The sequence below is a fragment of the Myotis lucifugus genome, unplaced genomic scaffold (genome assembly GCF_000147115.1).
Source record: "Myotis lucifugus unplaced genomic scaffold, Myoluc2.0 scaffold_56, whole genome shotgun sequence".
NCBI classification, from domain to species: Eukaryota; Metazoa; Chordata; class Mammalia; order Chiroptera; family Vespertilionidae; genus Myotis; species Myotis lucifugus.
The window spans coordinates 922,848-943,608 of NW_005871104.1; the positions used below are offsets into that span (position 1 = coordinate 922,848).

At 36.8% G+C, this 20,761-nt stretch overlaps 1 protein-coding gene across 6 annotated transcripts in view; it reads left to right on the forward strand.

The window, feature by feature from the left end:
- RNF145 (ring finger protein 145) overlaps positions 1–20,761 on the forward strand; it is a 67,424-nt gene that overhangs the window by 20,699 nt on the left and 25,964 nt on the right. For 2 of the 6 annotated variants that reach the window (XM_023754077.1, XM_014456139.2), the window contains exons 2-4: positions 5,696–5,898; positions 12,160–12,268; positions 19,036–19,127. In XM_023754077.1, coding sequence (XP_023609845.1) covers positions 5,696–5,898; positions 12,160–12,268; positions 19,036–19,127 — 404 coding nt within the window. Of the gene's footprint in view, positions 1–1,153; positions 1,324–1,438; positions 1,459–5,695; positions 5,899–12,159; positions 12,269–13,614; positions 13,748–19,035; positions 19,128–20,761 lie in introns of those variants that run through there. The other 4 variants (XM_006089066.3, XM_006089065.3, XM_023754078.1 and 1 more) reach the window with 4 other exon arrangements.

A 20,761-nucleotide genomic window follows, 5' to 3' on the forward strand; every position in this document is an offset into this window, starting at 1 on the left:
GAGGTGACCGCACCGGCCGCCCCTTCCCATCCGGTGCCCCCCATCCGCTGCCGGCATCCTCCCTTCCCTTCCCTCCCTTCCCCATTCGTCGCCTGCCCTTTCTCTGCTTGCGCCCCTTCTCCCATTCTGCTCTCTCCTCTCCGGCGGTGTCCGCGTCCCCTCTTCATCGGTGGCGCCTACTCCCTCGCCAGCCCCTCCCGCGGTCCTCCTGGCCCCTCACCGGCCCTTCCCTCCCGGAGCCCCGCACAGGGCCCCTTCCCGCGCCGTGTCGGCCGCCCCCCACCTCCCCGCCCTCCTGGAGCCATCCCTCGCCTCCCCCGTCATTCCTAAGGTACCCTCACTCTGCGCTTTCCCCCATCGCCTCCGCAGCATCCCGTTTCAAGGCCTTTTGTAAGCCCCTTTCCTAGTTGCTCCTTTTCTCTAGTTCCTACTTCCAACTTTCCCTCTTTGGCGTCTTTGTCCACTTTGCGTCCAGGCTCGCCCCCCTCTTTCCTCTCGCCTTACCCATCTCCGGTCTACGCAGCCCCAAACAGCCGCCTCCTCTCTTGCGCTTCGAGGTGGTTTGGGGGTTGCAGAAAGGCCTGCCAAGCCATTCTTCGAATGGGGACCATTTGCTGTGCATCCCGTCTGTGAGTCTTTTTTACAGTAAGAGCACTCCTCAACCCCTTCCTTTTTGTCCCTGTCGCTTCCTCCTCCTCGCTTGCCATTCCTTCTGCACCCCCCCCACCCCCACCCCCGCGCAGTTCTGTTTTTCCCACCCAGGGACCCCGAGACCCAGGCCCTTCCTTAAGGAACGAGACCCCTTCCCGTTCGGGGATGAAGAACTTCCCCTGCATTTTTCTTTGGAACCTTTCTGGTGTTTGGCGCGGAGGAGCCAGCACCCTTTGCTAGACAAGGAGGGGAGCCCCCCTGGCACGGGCCTCTCTCCTGGCAGAGTTTTTGTGAACGTAATCCCCTACCCCCCGGCGGCAGCGGCCCCGCTGCTGTTGCTGCTGCTGCTGCTGCTTGCGCTGCCGCCTGCTTTGCAGCGAGCTGAGTTGGGGTTACTATAGTTCAAACGCGTCTGAGATCCGCAGGCGTGGCGGTGGGGGAGGAGATGCAGGGACGAGGAAGGGGGCTTTGCAGTGTGAAGGCATCAAAGATTAATGGATGGCTTTGCATCGCAGTTTACAGGAAACAGGAAACTAGTGTGAAAGGAAAGGAGAGGACTGTGTCCTTTTATGTTTTAAAATACGGAGTGTGCAGCTCTGAATCTTGAATCACGCCCAAAGGATGAGCTGTCGGTGCTGCAGTCGTGACCCCGGTTGAGCCTGAATGGCAGAGGTAGCAGTTTTTATTTCCACTGTCTGGCTCCTTAAGTTGAAAGATGGCCCTTCTATTCAGAGTGGACTCTGTCTCTTCGCCGATTTGGAGATGCTGAGAAACTACGGGACTGTTAGTAGTTTATGTGGAAATCAGGTACATACAAAGTTAGCTAGCAATGAGTGGGAGTGGGGAGGACCAGCTATATTTAAAACATGTGCCAATGCTTATGTAAGAAGTGAATTCTCCTCCCGGGTGTTTTTGGCAGAGTTTACTTATGGTTTTAGGCTCTAGTTTTATCCTTTTGCATTTTTTAGATCTTATCATACTAACATATGGACAGCTAGAAAATCTTTCAGTTTTAAGATTGGTTTTAGCTGATGGTAGAATATTTTTTAATTGAATGGGATAAAGGAGATTAATGATGAGTGATAGTTTTCTTTTTTCTTCTTTTGATGGAAAAAAGGTGTAGAAACTTTCAGCCTTAAATTATCCTGAGTATTGTACTGAATAATTTTATATAGTATTCTTATTTTTGCTTTGTCTTTTTAAAAGGGAGCTTATCCAGGAGATGTGAATACTATTCATTTTTTTTGGTAACACATTATTTTCCATTTCTATTATTTACCACAATTCTTCAACTGAGATGAGCTATGACTTTAAAATTTTATGTTTATCATATTGTTCATGATAATTTGTTTGATTTCTTTATAATTAAAACCAATGCCGTGTTTTCAGGAAAGTGTAGAATGAGGCTCCCTGTGTTTCCTAACCCACAAATATGAATGGCGAACCATGCAACGTTATACTTGTGCAGACATTACTGTGTTTGTAAGTAGTGATTACTGCTTCCAAGCCTGGGAAAGTCATTTAATGAAATCATTGTGGTCCTGTTTTTGGTTAACATTTGTTGAACCTTTTTCCCCCATTATTGGACAGAGAGGTTTTTTTGTTTTGTTTTTTTAATTGTTTGTTTAAAGCTATTTCACTGGGTAAAGCATCTTTAAATTTTAGTCACATTTAGTTTATGTTACTTGCTGAGACAGTGTGTTGGAGTATTACTTTTTCAATTCTTTTCATAGTTCAAGGAGGAAATTTTAAAATCTTTCATTGAAAGTAAAATGTATGTAACTGAACTGGGCTGGAAGTAGCTTATATGTTTGGCTTTAGGAGTCTTGAGCCTTTCAATTTTCTTTGCCTTTAGTTTTCCTCCTTATTTTTGAGAATTATTTGGTTTTGTTTTGGTTTTAAGAGAATTTTGAGGCACTCTGACTTAGTATATGCTCATGAGATCTATCCGACAAGTCTAAGGAAAAGATAAATTAGGCTTGAACCAAACATCATAAAGGTATAATCATCTCTTTACTCTAGGAGAGAAGGTCTATTTTTACTGCATGCTTGTAATCACTGATTTGGCAGTTGTGAGTGATTTCAGGTATCTGCAAATCAAATCAATATTTCAACATTTTGTTTAGGTGTTGATTTAGTTTATGGTGCCATAGTGTAGTGTATGGTATTTATTTGTGCAGATCACCGCTCTTATCATATGGCATTTCTACATTAGAAAAATTAGAAATTATTAATATTTAGAGAAAATGTTTTTTTCCCCTCCCATATCTTTTGTGGGTAACATTTTAGATTTGGTTTTTCATGTATTAACTTTGTTTCCTCCACATCCCTACACATGGCATTCACATACAGAAATAAATGAAAAGTTTAATAAGCAATAGATTTGTTATTAAATGGACATATTTCGTTCTATCCAAGGTCCTTCTTAATTTAGACTCTTGAGTTTACTATATATAGAGTTTAGGGCTCTGCCTTGAATATTCTTCTGTACTGACAGCTTTAGGGATCCATGATTTTCTTTTTATTCTTGTTCTGTTTGTGAGACAGGAGTAGAGGTAAATACAAGGGAATGTGCACCATTGTGCTAATAGTCTTTTGTAATAGAGATGATTCTTTGTCAGAATTAGGGAGGTCTTCCCCACCGAACAGTTCAGATCTTGATTTCTAATGCAGGATTGGTTATTTGTTTCAAGTTTTTTCTCTACTCCGTAAGAACTACAGTGAAGGATGAAAGTGGGTGCATTTAAAAATAACATTAAAAAGAGGAAGGCTCCAAATCAGATGAAGTAAATATGGACCACAAATATTAACTCAGTAAATATTTTCTTTTATATTGTTGTTGCTTAAAAAAGGAGTAGTGATTTATATTGGATTTTAGAATATGGAAAAACAGCTAAACTCCCAAGAGCACATTGAGTTATCAGTTTAACCACCAGAATGAACTGTTATTTCCTGTGTGTTTGTGTGTGTGTGTGTGTGTGTGTGTGTGTGTGTGTGTATTTTTTGAAATCCTCACCTGAGGATAGGCTTACATTGATTTTAGAGAGAGAGAGAAACGTTGATCTCTCAGGATGTGCCCTGACTGGGAATCAAACCCAAGACCCTTTGGGTGCTTGGGACCACGCTCCAACCAACTGAGCCACACTGGCAGGGCTCCTGTATATATTCTTACGTAGTTGGCACAAGCACATTATACTTTTTACCAAGAATTGTTCTTTTTTTAAGTGCTTCTCCTCACCTTCCAAATAACACATGGATAGTCTAAAACATTTGGCAAACAGGAAAAGGTAGAAAGAAGAAAATAAAAATTACCCCAGCGCCACTGTTGAAAGGATGTTAATGTGAATATTTTGGTATATTTCTTCCCAGGCTTTTTTTTTTTCTTTCTTAAATATGAGCTTTGAGAAACTTAGGATCCTGAATGGTGTTATTTGCAATAAACGTTGATTTGAGATTTTATTTTTCAGTGCTTTTTCCCCCTTAGGTCCACCTATTTGATTTGAATTCACATTATTTTTTCTTATGTAGGAAAATTATTAAAGTAGTCTTGTTCATTTAAAGGAATTAGAATTTCAGTATTTATAAAAATGTTAATTATGCATTATTGATAGGATATATGTATATATAACAGTGATGGCGAACCTTTTGAGCTCAGCGTGTCAGCATTTTGAAAAACCCTAACTTAACTCTGGTGCCGTGTCACATACAGAAATTTTTTGATATTTGCAACTATAGTAAAACAAAGACTTATATTTGATATTTATTTTATATATTTAAATGCCATTTAACAAAGAAAAATCAACCAAAAAAATGAGTTCGCGTGTCACCTCTGACACACGTGTCATAGGTTCGCCATCACTGATATATAACATGTGGGCAATAGGAATGATATGTGACCAGTCAACAATCAATGAAATTATCAGTTTTTCCATGCTTGAAAAACTTATAATAACAGTGTGCCAAGTTGAGCTGCCCCCCCTTTTAAAACAAAACAACACAAAAAACAACTATCTGAGCTTGGAAGCAATGAAAATTAGAGGGTAAAATGGAAATACTGACAAATATTTAACTATAGCATAGCAATCTGTCACTACAATTTTCTTCAGAAATAAATGTTTTCCTTTGCCTGAAATCACTGCCAAAGCTAGACATGTGTTTAGCTTTCTCAGCAAAATTCTTAAAAGGATATTGTCAGAGCCAACAATTCAGAATTATCTTAAAATTGTCCTTTACCCACCTTTGTTTGTCCTATTCTCTTTCTTATAATTCCTTGGGTTAATTTGCAGCTCAGTTATATAAAGCTGTATTCCACTGAATTGTCCTTTTAAATAGATTTGTCCAGGAGGTCCTTAATTTCCTTCTTTTTCCCCCTTCACTCTACTACTCATCACAATTCAGTCAAGTCAGGGCTGCAGACTCACACGGTGCCTGACTTCTTTCATGTGCCAGCATGTCTGTGTATCATAGGAAGAATCTAAATTATTTTCCTACCTTGAAGGCAAATGATGGAAATTTCAGATTAAGAGTTTAACTCTAATAATTCAGGGAAAAGTATTGCAAACAATGGTTCCTTTACAAGTACATATCACCAGTTCTCTGGATTTTATCTATAGCATGTAAATTCAGTACTTCTGTTTTGATTGTAAGTGATAAGGAAAAGACTTTGAGATGCTGCAAACTATATAATTATCAAATTTTTATTTAATTGCTTAGGTTTTTAACATTTATTAATATTTAATGTTTTCCCTCATTTAAGAGCTATATACATCTCAAGTAATTAAATAGGAGTGAATTTTTCATCGCAAATTAATTGGACAAAAGCTGCAATATTCTTTTAGGGTATTTTGTTGCTAAGTTCCTAGATTTGGAATTAGGGGCTTTTTAAAAATAAATGTGGAGGCCTGATGAACATTTCATCAGAATCTTAATGTGGCTAGGAAGTTTCATACATTCCAATACAGTGAAAATCCGCTAGAGTCACAAGAAGATATCTAAAAGCTATTTGAGGTGACTTGTTTTTTATAATGTGTCTCTTGAATTTTAGGTCTGCTCCAAGAAAAAACATGGCTGCAAAGGAGAAAATGGAGGCAGTGTTAAATGTGGCCCTGAGGGTGCCAAGCATCATGCTGTTGGATGTCCTGTACAGATGGGATGTCAGCTCCTTCTTCCAGCAGATCCAAAGAAGTAGCCTCAATAACAACCCTCTTTTCCAATATAAGTATTTGGCTCTTAATATGCATTATGTAGGTAAGTATCTGCATCACCTTTTGTCATCTTTTAGTGAGCCATGATAAACATTTATAAATCTTGTTTATAGTCTGACTATTGCATATGGATTATTAGGGGTAGAGGAAAACAGTTGCATTTATTTTACTGGATGAAAGTAGAGGCAGAATAAAACATTTTAGATTTTAATATGATTAAATAATGAAGAATACTTTTCTAGACATTTAGCTTGTTTTAATTTGTGATTATTTGTGGTTTTGGTAGTAATTCAGAAAGTAAGCTTCTTAAAATGCATTATTCTTTATTGTTCCAAAAGATTAATATCAGTTGAAAATTAAAGCCTTCATTTCAGTTAAATGAAAGGTGGGAAATGATATAATAATATTTTCTTTTAAAATACTCCTTGAAATATAATTGATATGATTTGGAGTTAGTTATGAAAGTAATGTTGAGGGGGTTAAAGAAATTAAAGTCAAGAAATACTTTCAGGAAACATAAAATTCATCTACATTAAAAGTCATGACTCTCAATTTTTTGGTTAAATTTTGGTTTACATGAAATGATAGCAACAATATATTTTATTTAACATTGCTATTGCATAACTCAATACATGGTTTGAATGATGTACTATAGTAGTTTTGTTAATATTTTTTATTAGAATTGCCCATCAACAAGTTTATCTTTTATAAAATTGTGAAGGATTGTCCTTTCTCTGAGATTTATTTTTATCTATTGAAAGACTTCTTGGGTTCCAAAGCCTAGCCCTGAGAACCCCTTCCAGCTCTAAGAGATTATTACCAAGTAAGTCTTTGTGGGAAGAAATAAGATCTAATAGAAAAGACAGTGTGTACTGGAATCAGAACATCTGAATACAATAAACTGTCTCTCTTAGGTAGCACTACATTGGGAAAGTCTGTGACATGAGAAGATTCTTTTATGCTGTAAAACACTATAATTCTCAGCCCTTTATTAAAGGCTTTGTAGGTTAGCCAATTTATGGAAAATAATTCCAGTCTGTTTTAGTAGAACAATTGAGTACTTGGCTTAGATGTTTAGCTTAATCAGCAAATAATTTACAGGGTGGTTTAAAAAAATGTGCTTATCATGTATATTATTTCTTAATAGATTTAAATATTTATTATAAAAATAGCCACTTAGTAACCAGAAACATTAATTTTAGAAATTGAATGTGTTCTAGTACAGTTGCCATTCATGACCACTGACATAACTTTGTGAATGTAACTCAGCCTTCTTAAATACACTTAGTATATGCTATGGTAGAGTAAGCTCAGTGATTACATAGTAGATCATTTCAGCTTGAATAGTTTTTTGGTTGTAGAAACCTCTGTGTCAAAGTATTATGTAGTGCTTATGTAATGTTCTTATTATAGAAATTTCCTCCTTAAACACACTGTAATGTATTTATGTTCAAAAATCAACAAGCATAAAAAGTATACAGTGAAAAGTATCTCCCCCTATATCTGTTCCTCGTTCATTAAGTTCTCACTCTGAGCCCGAACAAGCAGCTATTTTTTTAAAAAAAATATATATTTTATTGATTTTTTACAGAGAGGAAGGGAGAGGGATAGAGTGTTAGAAACATCGATGAGAGAGAAACATTGATCAGCTGCCTCCTGCACACCCCCTCCTGGGGATGTGCCCGCAACCAAGGTACATGCCCTTGACCGGAATTGAACCTGGAATCCTTCAGTCCGAAGGCCGATGCTCTATCCACTGAGCCAAACCGGTTAGGGCACAAGCAGCTATTTTTATTTCTTTGTGTATAATCCTAGAGATATTTTTGTGTATATATATATATATATATATGTTGATATATAAGTGTAAATATAAAAGTTTAAGTGTATGTATTTCCCTTTTTTTGTACTGATAGTATATTGCACACTATTCTGAACCTTTTGTTTGTTTTAACTTAATGACAAATCAGAACCATAACTACTGCTTTTAGATATTCATGAAATAAAGCTTTGTATTCTGTTCTGCCAAATCAAAAGATTCTGAGATAATGTTGAGTCCTCACTCTCGCCCCAATCGAATAACTGTTTCATACTAGCATAGTGTCCTTATATGGCTATACCATAATCTATTGAACTAACTGCTCTATTAATGGACATTTTAGGTAGAGCCTGTCTTCTATTCCATTAAGTATTGTACTAAATAATTTGGTATAACCATAATTTCATCGGGTACAAATATATTGTTGGGATAAATTACTAGAAGTGAAATTGCTGGATTAAAGAGTGCATACGTTTGTCTCCCGTATGCACTCACCATATTATGTTTGTAATATAGCACTCTCCATAGGGTTTTACTATTTTGTACCTCCAGGAGCAATGGTTGAGAGTTCCTGCAGTCCTACATCCTTTTCAAAACATTGTTATCAAACTTTCATATTTAGCTATTTCAGTATGTGAAAAAAGGGATGTTTTTAAATGTAGTTTTAATTTTTCTCTTATTATGAGTGAGATTTAATTTATTTACATTTAAGAAAAAAGTGTTATTTCCTCTTGGGAGAGTTGTCAGTTAATGTCCTTTGCCCACTTTTCTATGATATTGTTAGCCTTTTTTTTTTTTTTAACAATTTGTGGGAGAAATTTACCCTTTGAAATTATGTTTCCCAGTTTCAGTTCTCTTAATTATGCTTGATATTTTTTGGCATGCAGAATTTGTTTTTAGTGTGATTGAATTTATTGTTTCTTCTTTTGTAACTTTATAATTTTGAATCAATTAGAAAAGCTTTTCCGAGTTTTTATGCATACATAGTGTGTTACAGGTATAATTTTTTCCCCAGATAACTGTCTGGTAGTCTCCATGTATTTATTAAACAGTTTTCCTGATTATTATATACTAAATTATATATACTTATATAGCATACTAATATACTATATTATCACATACATTTTGTTCTGTTTCTGAACTTTTTTCCTGTCTTTTTTTTCTTTTTAAGCCTCATCCAAGGATATGTTTATTGATTTTAGAAAAAGAGAGGAAAGGAAAAAGTGAGAGAGAGAGAGAGAGAGAGAGAGAGAGAGAGAAAGAGGGAAAGAGAGAGGAAAGAAACAAACAAACAAAAACAAACAAACAAATATACATTCATCAGTTGTCTATTGTATGCACTGACGGGGAATCAAACCCGAAACCTTTTGGTGTATGGGACGAAGCTCCAACCAACTGAGCCTCTCCTTTTAGTTTGTCTATCTCATTATTGAGGGTTTAGACTATATTTCATTGTCTGATAGAGTTAGTCCCTTCATTGCTTTTTATTTCTCCCTCTGAGTTTTTCTGTTGTTAGTTTTCTTTATGAACTTTAGAATTATCTAGTCTTAGTTCAAAAGTTTTATTCATACTACTCTCATTTTTGCAAAAGTATTCATAATCTCTCAAAAATCTTGTGCAGTATGTTATTATCACAGAGTTATTTTTCCACTGGAATTTGAAAATGGGGGTGTTTGTTCTTTTTTTTGGTTTGTTTTTTGTTTTGTTTGTTTTCTTGCCTAACCTAATGGGTCTCTAAAGGGTTTGAGAACCATTAGTTCAATGTAAACTCCTTATTGTCATATACAAGGCTTTATATTGAGGCTTTTGCCACCAGTTCTGTCAGCACTATCCCCCAATACTCTCCCAATGTTCTTTTTATTAACACCAAATTTTAATCTAGCTTACAGAATTGACTGTCTCCTGAAAACACTCTTTGTGATTTTATCGTTTTCATTCTGGCTATTCTCTTTTCCTAGAATATTTTTCCTTTCTTTCGCCTGGTAGAAAGATTCATTCACCCTTTGAGGTCCAGATCAAACTTAATCAGTTAATCAACCATAGCCTTTCTAATGTTTGCTTATTACAGCAACAATATTGTATCATACCTTTGTCCACGTTTATATTTCATTAGACTGATTATTTTATTCTCCTTTGGATCTTCCATGTCTGGGAATACTTATGGGTCATACTTTACATGTAATAATGTTGGTGGAGTGACTGGATAATTTAAAGAATGAATTAAATGAACATGTTCAATCTAGAGGATTTGGCAGCTGATTTTATGAGATGCGCAGGGGAAGAGAAAGATAATATATGGAAAGGAAAAGGATAGTTTATTAAAAGAATTTAAGGAGAAGTTTTATGCCATAGACTGATAAGAAAAATTCTTCAGCCACAAATACTAAAAATGCTTGTTAAATATAATAAATATCCTTTAAAATAACTCTAAAGTCCTTTGAGATAATGATTAATAAGATAAATTGGGGCAATTATTTTCAGAAATGAAAAGCGAATGGAAATACTTGTCTCTGGCTTCTGCTGGATTGTTCTAGGATGCATGTGAAATCTGAATTCTACCTCTTTAGTCCCTTAGCACACCTCACCTGTTTTCCTTGCTTTAAGCATGGTGGTTGAGTCAGCCTGAGAGAGGCATTAGGTGCTAAGAAGGGATATTTGTGCCCTAATAAAGACTCATTAATAAGTGGAAAATAGTGACAGGAGAGTAGATTAACCAGGTTTTGCAAGACCTAGAATATCAGACTGAGAAGTTTAGAACTTTAAAGTTTTAGAACAAGCGAGTTGCCTAGATGAAAGTGATGGTTTTGAGAATATTACCCTGATAATGAAATATAGGATATATGAAGATGAAAGGAGACTGAAAGAAGAATAGTAATTCGTATACTTATATATTACAGAGTGAATTAGGATGGACGCATACGGACTGGAAAGTAAGGATAACATGTGACAGACTTATTGAGAAAGACTCAGCAGGACTTGGTAACAGGAGAAAAGATGACTCAGATTTGAGTCAGCGTGAATGGGATTTAGGAGAGGGAAAGAGGGTGAGCTAGCTTGTTGAGGAAGAGTCAGGAGCTCAGTTTGTACTTGTTGTATATGAGAACATCTTACTGGAATATGACCAGCCATCATGTGCTATGAGATGTCTACTTAGAATAAGAAATGATTAAGCTTTGGAGGAGGGGGGTAAAGAGGGAGAAAATGGAAGATATCTGTAATACTATCAACAATAAAACATACATTTAAAAAAGAAATGATTAAGTTTTTTACTTAGAAAAGAAAGGATTAAGGTTTTTTTGCTTATATAATAGGTTCCGAGTAACTATTGATACCATACATCTAGAATGGTATATTTGAAGCAACAAAATTGATTATTGGAGCTACATGTTTTATTCAGAGAAAAGCAGTTGTTCAGAGACTAAATTTTCTATGTTCATTTGAGAGGGTGAAAAGAAAGTGGAGGGGAGGATTTAGAGGGTAAAAGGAAATTCATGTCACAGAGTCAAAGAATAACAATTTTGAGAGTAGTTACCTTAGATGCTGGGACAAAGATACACAGGTTTTCTTCTTTAGAGTGGAAGCGGGGGTTGGTAGAGGATGTGTAGATTGTTGAATATAAAGAGGGAATAATAGATGGTTAGAAAATAGAGACACTTGCTCGGCTGGTGTGGCTCAGTGGTTTAGCATCAACCCATGAACCTACCGGTCCCCAGTTGGATTCCAGGTCAGGGCATATGCGCGGTTGGTGGGCTCGGTCCCCAGTAGGGGGCATGTAGAAGGCAGCTGACCATGTTTCTCTCTCTCATCAATGTTTCTATCTCTCTATCTCTCTCCCTTCTGCTTTCTCTAAAATTAATAAAAAACATTAAAAAAAAGAGAAAATAGAGACACTGATACACATAGTTTATAACATTTGTCAGTGGAATTAGAAAAATAGGCAATAGAAAAAGGAGAAATTAGTGTGAAGAGAAATTTTCCTCAGGACTTGGGAAAGAGTCCTGCACATTGTTTGAAAAGAGAGGTAAGGACTGATATCAGGGGAATGATCAGAGATGAAGAAGGTAGAGGTCTTTAGGAGTTGGAAAAATAAGATCTTAAGTGGAATGGAAGGGGAAGCCTTCGAGGGACAGGAAGGTGCCCAGTTCTTCCTCTGGGACTAGAGAATGGGAGCCTTGGTGTAGAATCAGTGAGTGGACGTCAGGAAGGGTAGATGATGAGAGGAGTCCACTGTGCCTTTGTGTGATGTGTCCAATTATAAAGTACAAACATCTACAAAAGAAGTGAAAATTGCTTTACATCTTCAACAAAAAAATCTGCAGTGATTTTACTGTGCTGAACTTACTTTGGTAGTGTAGTAAAAAAAAAACCTTAAGTTGTTGAAACCTAATTGGAAAGTAATTTACTTCAATCTGTCTTTATTGGTGTAATTAATTGGGAGACTAAATTAGAACCGTATTTTATTTATATTTCTCTTAATTTTTACTACAGGTTATATCTTAAGTGTTGTGCTACTAACCTTGCCCAGGCAATACCTGGTTCAGCTTTACCTATATTTTTTGACTGCCCTTCTCCTCTATGCTGGACATCAAATCTCCAGGTAAGAATGTGACCCCATTTTTGAAATGAATGACTGAATTTCAAGTTTTTCTTTACCAAAAAATTATTTTCATGAACATAGTTAAGAAGCTGAGGCTTTGGTAGGTATCCAAAGCTGTTTTTTTTTTATACTTGTTTTCTAAATAAATATTAGCATACAGGATTAATAGCTGGGGTTATGTCTCAAATTTTATTTTTGCTTTTAAAAACAATCCTATATAATAAAAGGCTAATATGCAAATCGACCAAATGGCAGAACGACGCTCAATGCAGGAGCTGCCCCCTGGTGGTCAGTGTGCTCCCATAGGGGGAGCGCTGCTCAGCCAGAAGCTGGGCTCACAGCTGCGAGCGCAGCAGCGGTGGCGGGAGCCTCTCCTGCCTCCGCAGCAGCGCTAAGGACCCCTTGGGGGATGTCCAACTGCCAGCTTAGGCCCGCTCCACAGAGGCCGGGCTGAGGGATACTCCCCTCCCCCCCCCCCCCGCACGAATGTCCTGCACCGTGCCTCTAGTCTTATATAAAATGGGCCTTAAGCTTATGTTTACAGTGATACCCATGAGCTTTTCTGTATTATCTGAGGAAAGAATTTCCAAAGACAGGCTATAGGACCACTTTAACAGTTACAGACTTCATTACTTTTATTATTTTAGGAAGTCAGTTTATGTTGCATGAGAATCAGTATAAGATGCAACCATGTACATAGTGGATGATTGATATAAATTATTTGATGGGGTTAATTGTATAGCTCAGAACTCTACCTCTTTAGCAAGAGTGTCTGTTTGCCTAGGTCTACTAGCCCTAAAACTTAAGACCAATAAATATGAGTGTCCTACTTTGGAACAGAATGTTGAAATACAGGTGAACCAAAATCCACACAGTAAATATAATAGGGTAGAATACATTTTGGAGTATTATTTTTTCTGTTTTGATTGAAATGTATAAAATATACTCCCTAGTCTAAGTAGAGTGACAGCTACTTTGCATATATAACAAGATATAATTGCCTAGAGGTCTGAAACAGATTTTGGTGTAGGCTTGAAATTTAATGTTGGAAATAGCATTTTTATATGACTAGAATTGAATGGTTGACTTAATGGTACTATGTTATTTTATAATCCCCCCGATTATAAAATAACATAGTACTACTCACCTTAGACAATTTTTGAGAAACAGAACATTTAAAGACAGTAATAATCACCTGAAATTATGCCACCCAGAGATAGACCTGTTAAAATTCTGGTATGTCCTTCCATTTTTTTAAATACCTGTCAGTTTTCACCACTGCATTGGATAGGAAAAAGTGAAAATAATTAAAAGTCACTGACTCTTGGCTCTTCTTGTTGAAGCAGGAAAGGTCCTGCTTCATCTTCCTTAATATTTCATCTAGTTAATTCTCAGAGGCTCCAGAGTGTTTCCCAGAAACCAGTCTTCTCACATTCCTCTTCTCTGTTTCTGTCTGATTGATTTCCTCTGCTCCAAAAGGTACCTGGAGGGTGGGGAATTACTCTTGTCTTGCCTAGGGTATGTCCTCACATGTCAAAGTTGCAAAATCTGGAGCTGCCAGAGTAGTGCTGCATTTCTTGTCATCCTCACAGTGATTCAAGTCAAGCTGTGTTTTACTCGCAAGTAGAGACAATGACTTTTCTAATTTGGTGTCACACAAGTATGTCCCTGTGTCTTAGGCTCCATTGTGGGAATAACTTGGGCCTTCTCTTGTAGCATTGTTTTCTCCATAGGTCCAAGGGCCAGTGCTGACACACACAATATGCTGGCCTTCCCATTCCAATACCTGCCCCCAAACCTGGACACAGTTTCTTCCTATGGCCTTACCCAGACACCGGAATCTCAGCTCACACTCAGAGTAAACAGCAATTGTGTCTGTAGAGTAAAATGCAGTATGTCACCCTTTTAGGGTATAAATGAGTGTCCGGGCACCTAAGAGAACCACATCTTTTGGATAAATGGATAGGTGATTTCATAGGTTCAAATTTCACGGTCCTTATTTACTAATCCGTAACCTTAGTGTCACTTAACAGAAAGATAGGTCTCAGTTTTCCTCACTTGTAAAATGGTGATAATATCTTAAGAACTATTGTAAAGCACGTAAAACTCTTAGCCCAGTTTCTGACATATAATAAGTGCTTAGTGAATTTTACCTGACATTCTTAAGTATTTTTATTAGACAGCATTGTTTTATGAGCATTTTCCTATGTTGTTAGTTCTTAAGAAATGATTTTGAAATGGCAGAATATTTCATACTATAGCTAATGATAGCTTTTTATGTTAAAAAAAAAACTTCACCCAAGGATATGTTTTTCATTGATTCTAGAGAGAGAAAGGAAGAAGGGAGAGGGAGATAGAAAGAAATATCAATGGGTTGCCTCACCCAGGTGCCCCAACCCCAACCAGGGACCTAACCTGTAACCTAAGTATGTGCCCTGACTGGGAATCGAGCCTATGGCCCTTTGGTGCACAGGATGATGCTCTAACCACTGAGAACACCAACCAGGGCATGATAGCTTTTAAAAGTTAATAGGACTTTTTCTTTTCTATTTTATTTTTTCCAGGACCATTTATAGAGTACCATATGATTTCACTCATGGAATTTAACGAACAAACTGAGCTATGAAACAAAATAGAGATAGACTCATAGATAGAAAAACAGGCAGACAGCACTGGTAGGGGGAATATTGGTGGGGGTGGAGGGATTGAACAAGAAAGTTAATAGGATTTTGATGATTAATCAGAGGAATCTCAAAGTTGAAGGTAGAGCTATTAAAATTATTGCTTTGGCCTGGCTGGCATGGCTCAGTGATTGAGCGTTGACCTATGAACCAGGAGGTCACGGTTCGATCCCAGTCAGGGCATATGTCGGGTGTGCAGGAGGCAGCCAATCAGTGATTCTCTCTCATCATTGATGTTTCTATTTCTCCCTTCCTCTCTGAATCAATAAAAATATATATTAAAAAATTACTGCTTTGCTAGCTATAATTCTGTGTAAAAAAAGAAAACAATGAACCTGCCCTTTCTCTCATGGTTTTTCAGTTTTCATGTGGTTTGTGGTGTAGTGATGCTGAAATCATGTAGCTCTATTTTTATCTACGGCATTGCCATCCTGGCTTTTTTAGAGAGGTCACAATTCTGTTAGGTAAAGATAAAAGGGTCAGCTGTAAGAAAAGCCTTTTTCTAATTATTTTTGTGGCAATTTCAACTTTTTAGTTTTAGTTTCTGAAGTAATGCTTTTTTCTGATGTTTAAAGTTTGTTTTCATTATTAGAAAATTTAAACTTACTTTAAACAATAAAATAGTTTTACAGTATACAAAAATATTTCCTGTTCTTGATTTCATTTTGATCCTTATTATAATTCGTTTAGATTTACAGATAAAAAAAACCTGAAGGGACGATTCAGACTTTAACTTGACTTCAGGTTTTCTGATTCTTAGTTCTCTTAGGGAGACAGGATGGTTAGTAGAAAGAAAATTAGTTTTAGAATCAGACTGGGTATGAAATAGTCTTACTACTGAGTGAATACTATGTTACCTTGGCAAGTTGCTTCTTTGAAACTAAAGTAAGACTCATCCATCTTACAGAGTTAGTTTGGATCTTAACAAATTTCAAGATATGACATATTTTAGTATTTATCCTCAGTATAATTTACCCTACATGATGCTATCTCACAAAAGATTTGCAAAGATGTGTTATTCTTATTCATAATGTATCACATGTATAAATCATTAAGGCTGAAGTTTTTAGTTTGTTTAAAAAACTGGTTCAGATTTCATGTGGCAGTTTTATAACCAAGTGTCTTTAAAAAAATAACAGCTTTATTGAAATGTAATTCACATACCTATTTAAAGTAGACGGTTTCATGGATTTTAGAACATTCACAGAATTGCAAACCATCACCACAATTGATTTTAGAACATTTTCATCACTACAGAAAGAAACCCTGTACCCAGCAGTCACTTCTCATTCTCTTCCCCATACCCCCCTCGTCCTGCCAGCACTAGGGCAACTGTGTGAAGTCTGTTTTCTATCGCTTTGGATTGGCCAATTCTAGATGTTTCGTATATATTGAATTGTACATATGTGGTTCTTTGTGCCTGGGTTTTTGCACTTAGCATATTTTCAAGGTTCATCCATAGTGTAGCATGTATCACTTTATTTTTCTGTCCAAATCATATTCTATTTTATGAATAGACCACATTTTGTTTGTCCACTCATTCATTGATGGATATTTGGCTATTATGACTAATGCTGTAAACATTTGTGGTGTTTGTGTGGTGATACTTTTTTTCCTTGGAGTGGAATTTGTAGATCATATGATAATTTAACTTTTTGAGGAACTATCAGACTATTTCTGAAGTGGCTGCACTATTTTATGTTTCTACCAGCAGTGTATGAGGGTTTCAGTTTCTCATATCTTTGCCAACACTTGTTGATATGTCTGTCTGTTTTAGTATAGACATCATAGTATGAGGATTCCAATTTCTCCATATCATTGCCAACACTTGTTGGTGGCTGTTTTTTTTTTAGTATAGACATCGTAGTTAATACGAAGTGATATTTCATTGGGGTTTTGATTTGCATTTTCTTGATGTCCAGTGAGGTTTAGCATCTTTTTATGTGAATCTTCTTTGGAAAAATGTTTATTGATATCCTTTTGTCCATTATTGAATGGGATTATCTTTTTAAAAATTGAGTTGTAGGATATTTTCCCATGTCCTAGATACAAGTTCCTTATTCATTATATGATTTACAAATATTTCCACCATTACTCCAGTCTACTTATATCAAGGTAGAGTATAATATATTCCTGAGAAGAAGAGTCACACTACTTGGATAATTTAAATAATTAATTTGGTACTTCAAAAACTGGTTATACATAAAGACATTTGCAAATATTAATTTCTTAAATTGAAAATTTCCTAAACTCTTGAGAAACTGGATCTCTGTTTTCCCTAAATACATGTACTCACATAATGAAGCTGATTATCCTTAAGTGAATAAAAAAATCTGTTTAGAATATGTCTGTGGAATGGATATGGCTTATAGTTCAGAAAATTTAAACTAGAAGATCCAGGGGCTCAGGTGGTATAGTATAAACATTTAATATTAATATTCTAATTGAACTCATTAGAATTTGATAAAATTCTTAGAATCACTAAACTATACTCTTAATTTTGAGTGATGTATGGAATGTATTTTCAAGTAACAATCCTGTAATATTGAGACTATCCAGAAATAAAAGGGAAAAAGAAAACTTCAATTGACATCACCATTCAGTGTGCTCATGGTTCAGATCCACAGTTCTTTGTTTTTTTCTAAAATTTTTAAATTCTAGTTTTCTTAAAAGTTCTTGCTTAATTGCTAGATTTTTGAAAAAACATACCAGTTTTCATGTATGGCCTGAATTAAGAGGCTGTCCTTTTAAAAGATGAAAGTATACTTTTTTCATACTGGTCTGTCTTGGGTATATAAGTATGGTTTCAAATGTAAAAATTTCCCAGGAGTTACCTGTGTAAAATACAGGTAACCAGCTAGCTCTCCATCTTATGAAAGCTTATATAATTCTAAGCTGTAGATGAGGGTTTCTCTATCTGGGGGCCATTAACATTTTGAGCTGGGCCATTCTTTGCTGTGGGTGGCAGTTCTGTGGTTTTCATAGAGTGATAGAGGAGAATTGAAGCTTAGGATTGTTCCCTAAACTGCTCCTATTCTTAACAATGTCATTTGAGTTTTTAAATTTGATTTTGGGCAATACTCTCCTTGCTGATTTTGTAAGGATCATTTCTTGTTTTTGGCTGTGGTATGCTAAAGGAATTCAACATGATTGCCTAATAGGAAGTAATTTCATGGAAAAAGTAAATACAGCCATATGAGTTTGTTCAGAAATACCTGCCACATTCAAATTGTTTTGAAACACAGTGAATAAAGCATTCATCAATTGAAGAAAAGAGGAAGGATATTTAAACAAATTTCCCCACTTTGATGTCATAAAACTTAAACAACCACTTTCTAGTGTTAACATTTAACTTACTGATTAATAAATTAAATTATCCCCTTCTGTGCTTCCCACCTATGCCCTAAGAGTTGTTTTCTCAGAGTATAAAGGCTTCTTGGCTACTACTTAAATCATGTTGTTTCTTAGTAATCACGTGTTAAATGAATTAAATTTAAAAAGGGATATTTGATTTGGTTTAAGATTTGTTTCAAAATAAATGTATAGACTACTTAAATTCCCTAGAGAGTTGAAAGTGGCATTTTTTTAAAGGGTTATCCTCTTATGAGACAGTTTCCTAACTAGTTTGAGGATTTACCTGTGATTAATTAAGTATAACTGGGGACAAAACTTTGGGGAAAATAAGACAGGGTGGATGGAGGAAGAGAGCCAAAAAAGGAAATAGTTAATGTAATATTGTTGGATATTATTAAGTAGTAGGGTAGAGAAATGATGCCTCAACTGGCTTTTTACTGGGTGTAAATTATTTAATAAAGTAATGGGAAGAAAGAAAACACAATGGAGTTTCGCTTGTCGTCTCTGCATAATAAACTCCCGTTTCTGTAAATTCTGTTTCAGTGCTTGGAAGAAGGAGATGAAGGCCATTCCTGTATAAGTCATTATACCTAATTTTTTTCCTTAGAAGTGGAAAGAGGAGTTACTAAGAGGAGAATATGCTTTTTATAAGAATTCTGTGCTTTAGCTGCTTCTGTCTACCATCTGCACTTGGGATGTATCTAATCCATTCTTACCATTTTACTTTTATAGGGACTATGTTCGAAGTGAACTGGAGTCTGCCTATGAAGGACCGATGTATTTAGAACCTCTCTCCATGAATCGATTTACCACAGCCTTAATAGGTAAGTGCTATAAAAGAATTAAAAGTGTAGGTAGGAACCAACCAGTTTTGTTATCTTATAATTACTACAAAAAAATTACTACCAGAAACAAACAAACAAAACTCAGGGACTCTTTCAAACTACAGCCATTGGTAAATGTTCCCTTTTCTTAGTCTCTTTTCCCCTTGCATCAGTGCTTTTTATTTTATGTGTTTATAATCATACATTGCCTATAGTTGCTTGTGCTTTTTAGTGGTATTTTGAGTATTTGGGAAGATTAATAAAGCTAATTATGACTTTGTAAGATTAAAATGAAATGTGTAACGTGTTAAAAGTTATTTATTACTGTTGAAAGCCATCACATTATAGCCAAAAATAAATTGCCAGAAACTTTAAGAACTTGAAACATGATTGAAATATTCAGGTAACAAAATGTAAAAGTAGAAGTATTGGCTAAGGCCCCAAAACAATATAGATACAGTGTAAAGTGAGGAACCAGAGTTGCATAAAAAGAAGTGAGAGAAAACCTGTTTGTGGCTCTTAACCTCACCCATGCAAGTGTTAAAAGGTCCATTGTTGGAGATTGAAGGAGGGTTTCTTTTTTTAACTATTATTATTAATATATTTGTATTGAATTGTGAGAGGGAGAGAGAAATAGAAACATCAAGGATGAGAGAGAATCATTGATTGGCTGTCTCCTGCACATCCCCTACAGGGGATTGAGCCTGCAACCCTGACATGTGCTCTTGACTAGAATTGAACCCAGGACTCTTCAGTCCGCAGGCCAACTCTCTATCCCCTGAGCCAAACCGGCTAGGGCAAGCAGGCTAATTTTTAAGTTGATAATTTTGTATGGCCCCAGAGTGATGTTATAAATATTCAAATGGCCCTTGGCAGTGAAAAGGTTCCCCACCCCTGATTTAGAGTGTCACATGTCTTCAGTGGCTTGGGGGAGAGGAGGGTGTGATACTATGGACTGGTGTCTGACCCAAGTCTGCAAAATCTAAAGCTGCGTCATCCAAAACTAGCTGCATGTGGCCACTGAGCACTTGAAATGTGGCTAGTGCACATTCAGATATACAAGTGTAAAACACATCCAGTTTCGAAGACCTTGTACAGAAAGGATATAAAATGTCTCCTTAATTTTTTAATGTAGATTTGAATATCTGTATGATATTTGGGATATGTTATCCTATCTAATAAAAGAGTAATATGCAAATTAACCATCACATTGTGATAAATATGGTGGCGCCCACAGCCAATAAGGAGGGAATATGCAAATTGATGTGACAAAGATGGCAGTGCTGGCTGGAGCCACGGAGCCAGCCAGAGAGCCGGCTGGAAGCCAAGCCTGGCCGGAGAGCGGGGCTAGGAGCGATCAGGCCAGGAGGGGAGGGCAGTTGGAGGTGATCAGGCCAGTGGTGGGGGAAGTTGGGGGTGAGCAGGTCAGCAGGGGTGGCCAGTTAAGGGTGAGCAGGCCAACGGGGGGGACCAGTTGGTGGCGAGCAGGCCGGCAGGGGGGCAATTGGGGGTGAGCAGGCCTGCAGCGAGACAGTTGGGTGCAATCAGGCCAGCAAGGGGGGGCAGTTGGGGGTGAGCAGGCCAGCAGGGGGGTGTCAGTTTGGCCAAGCAGGCCGGTGGGGGGGGGCAGTAGG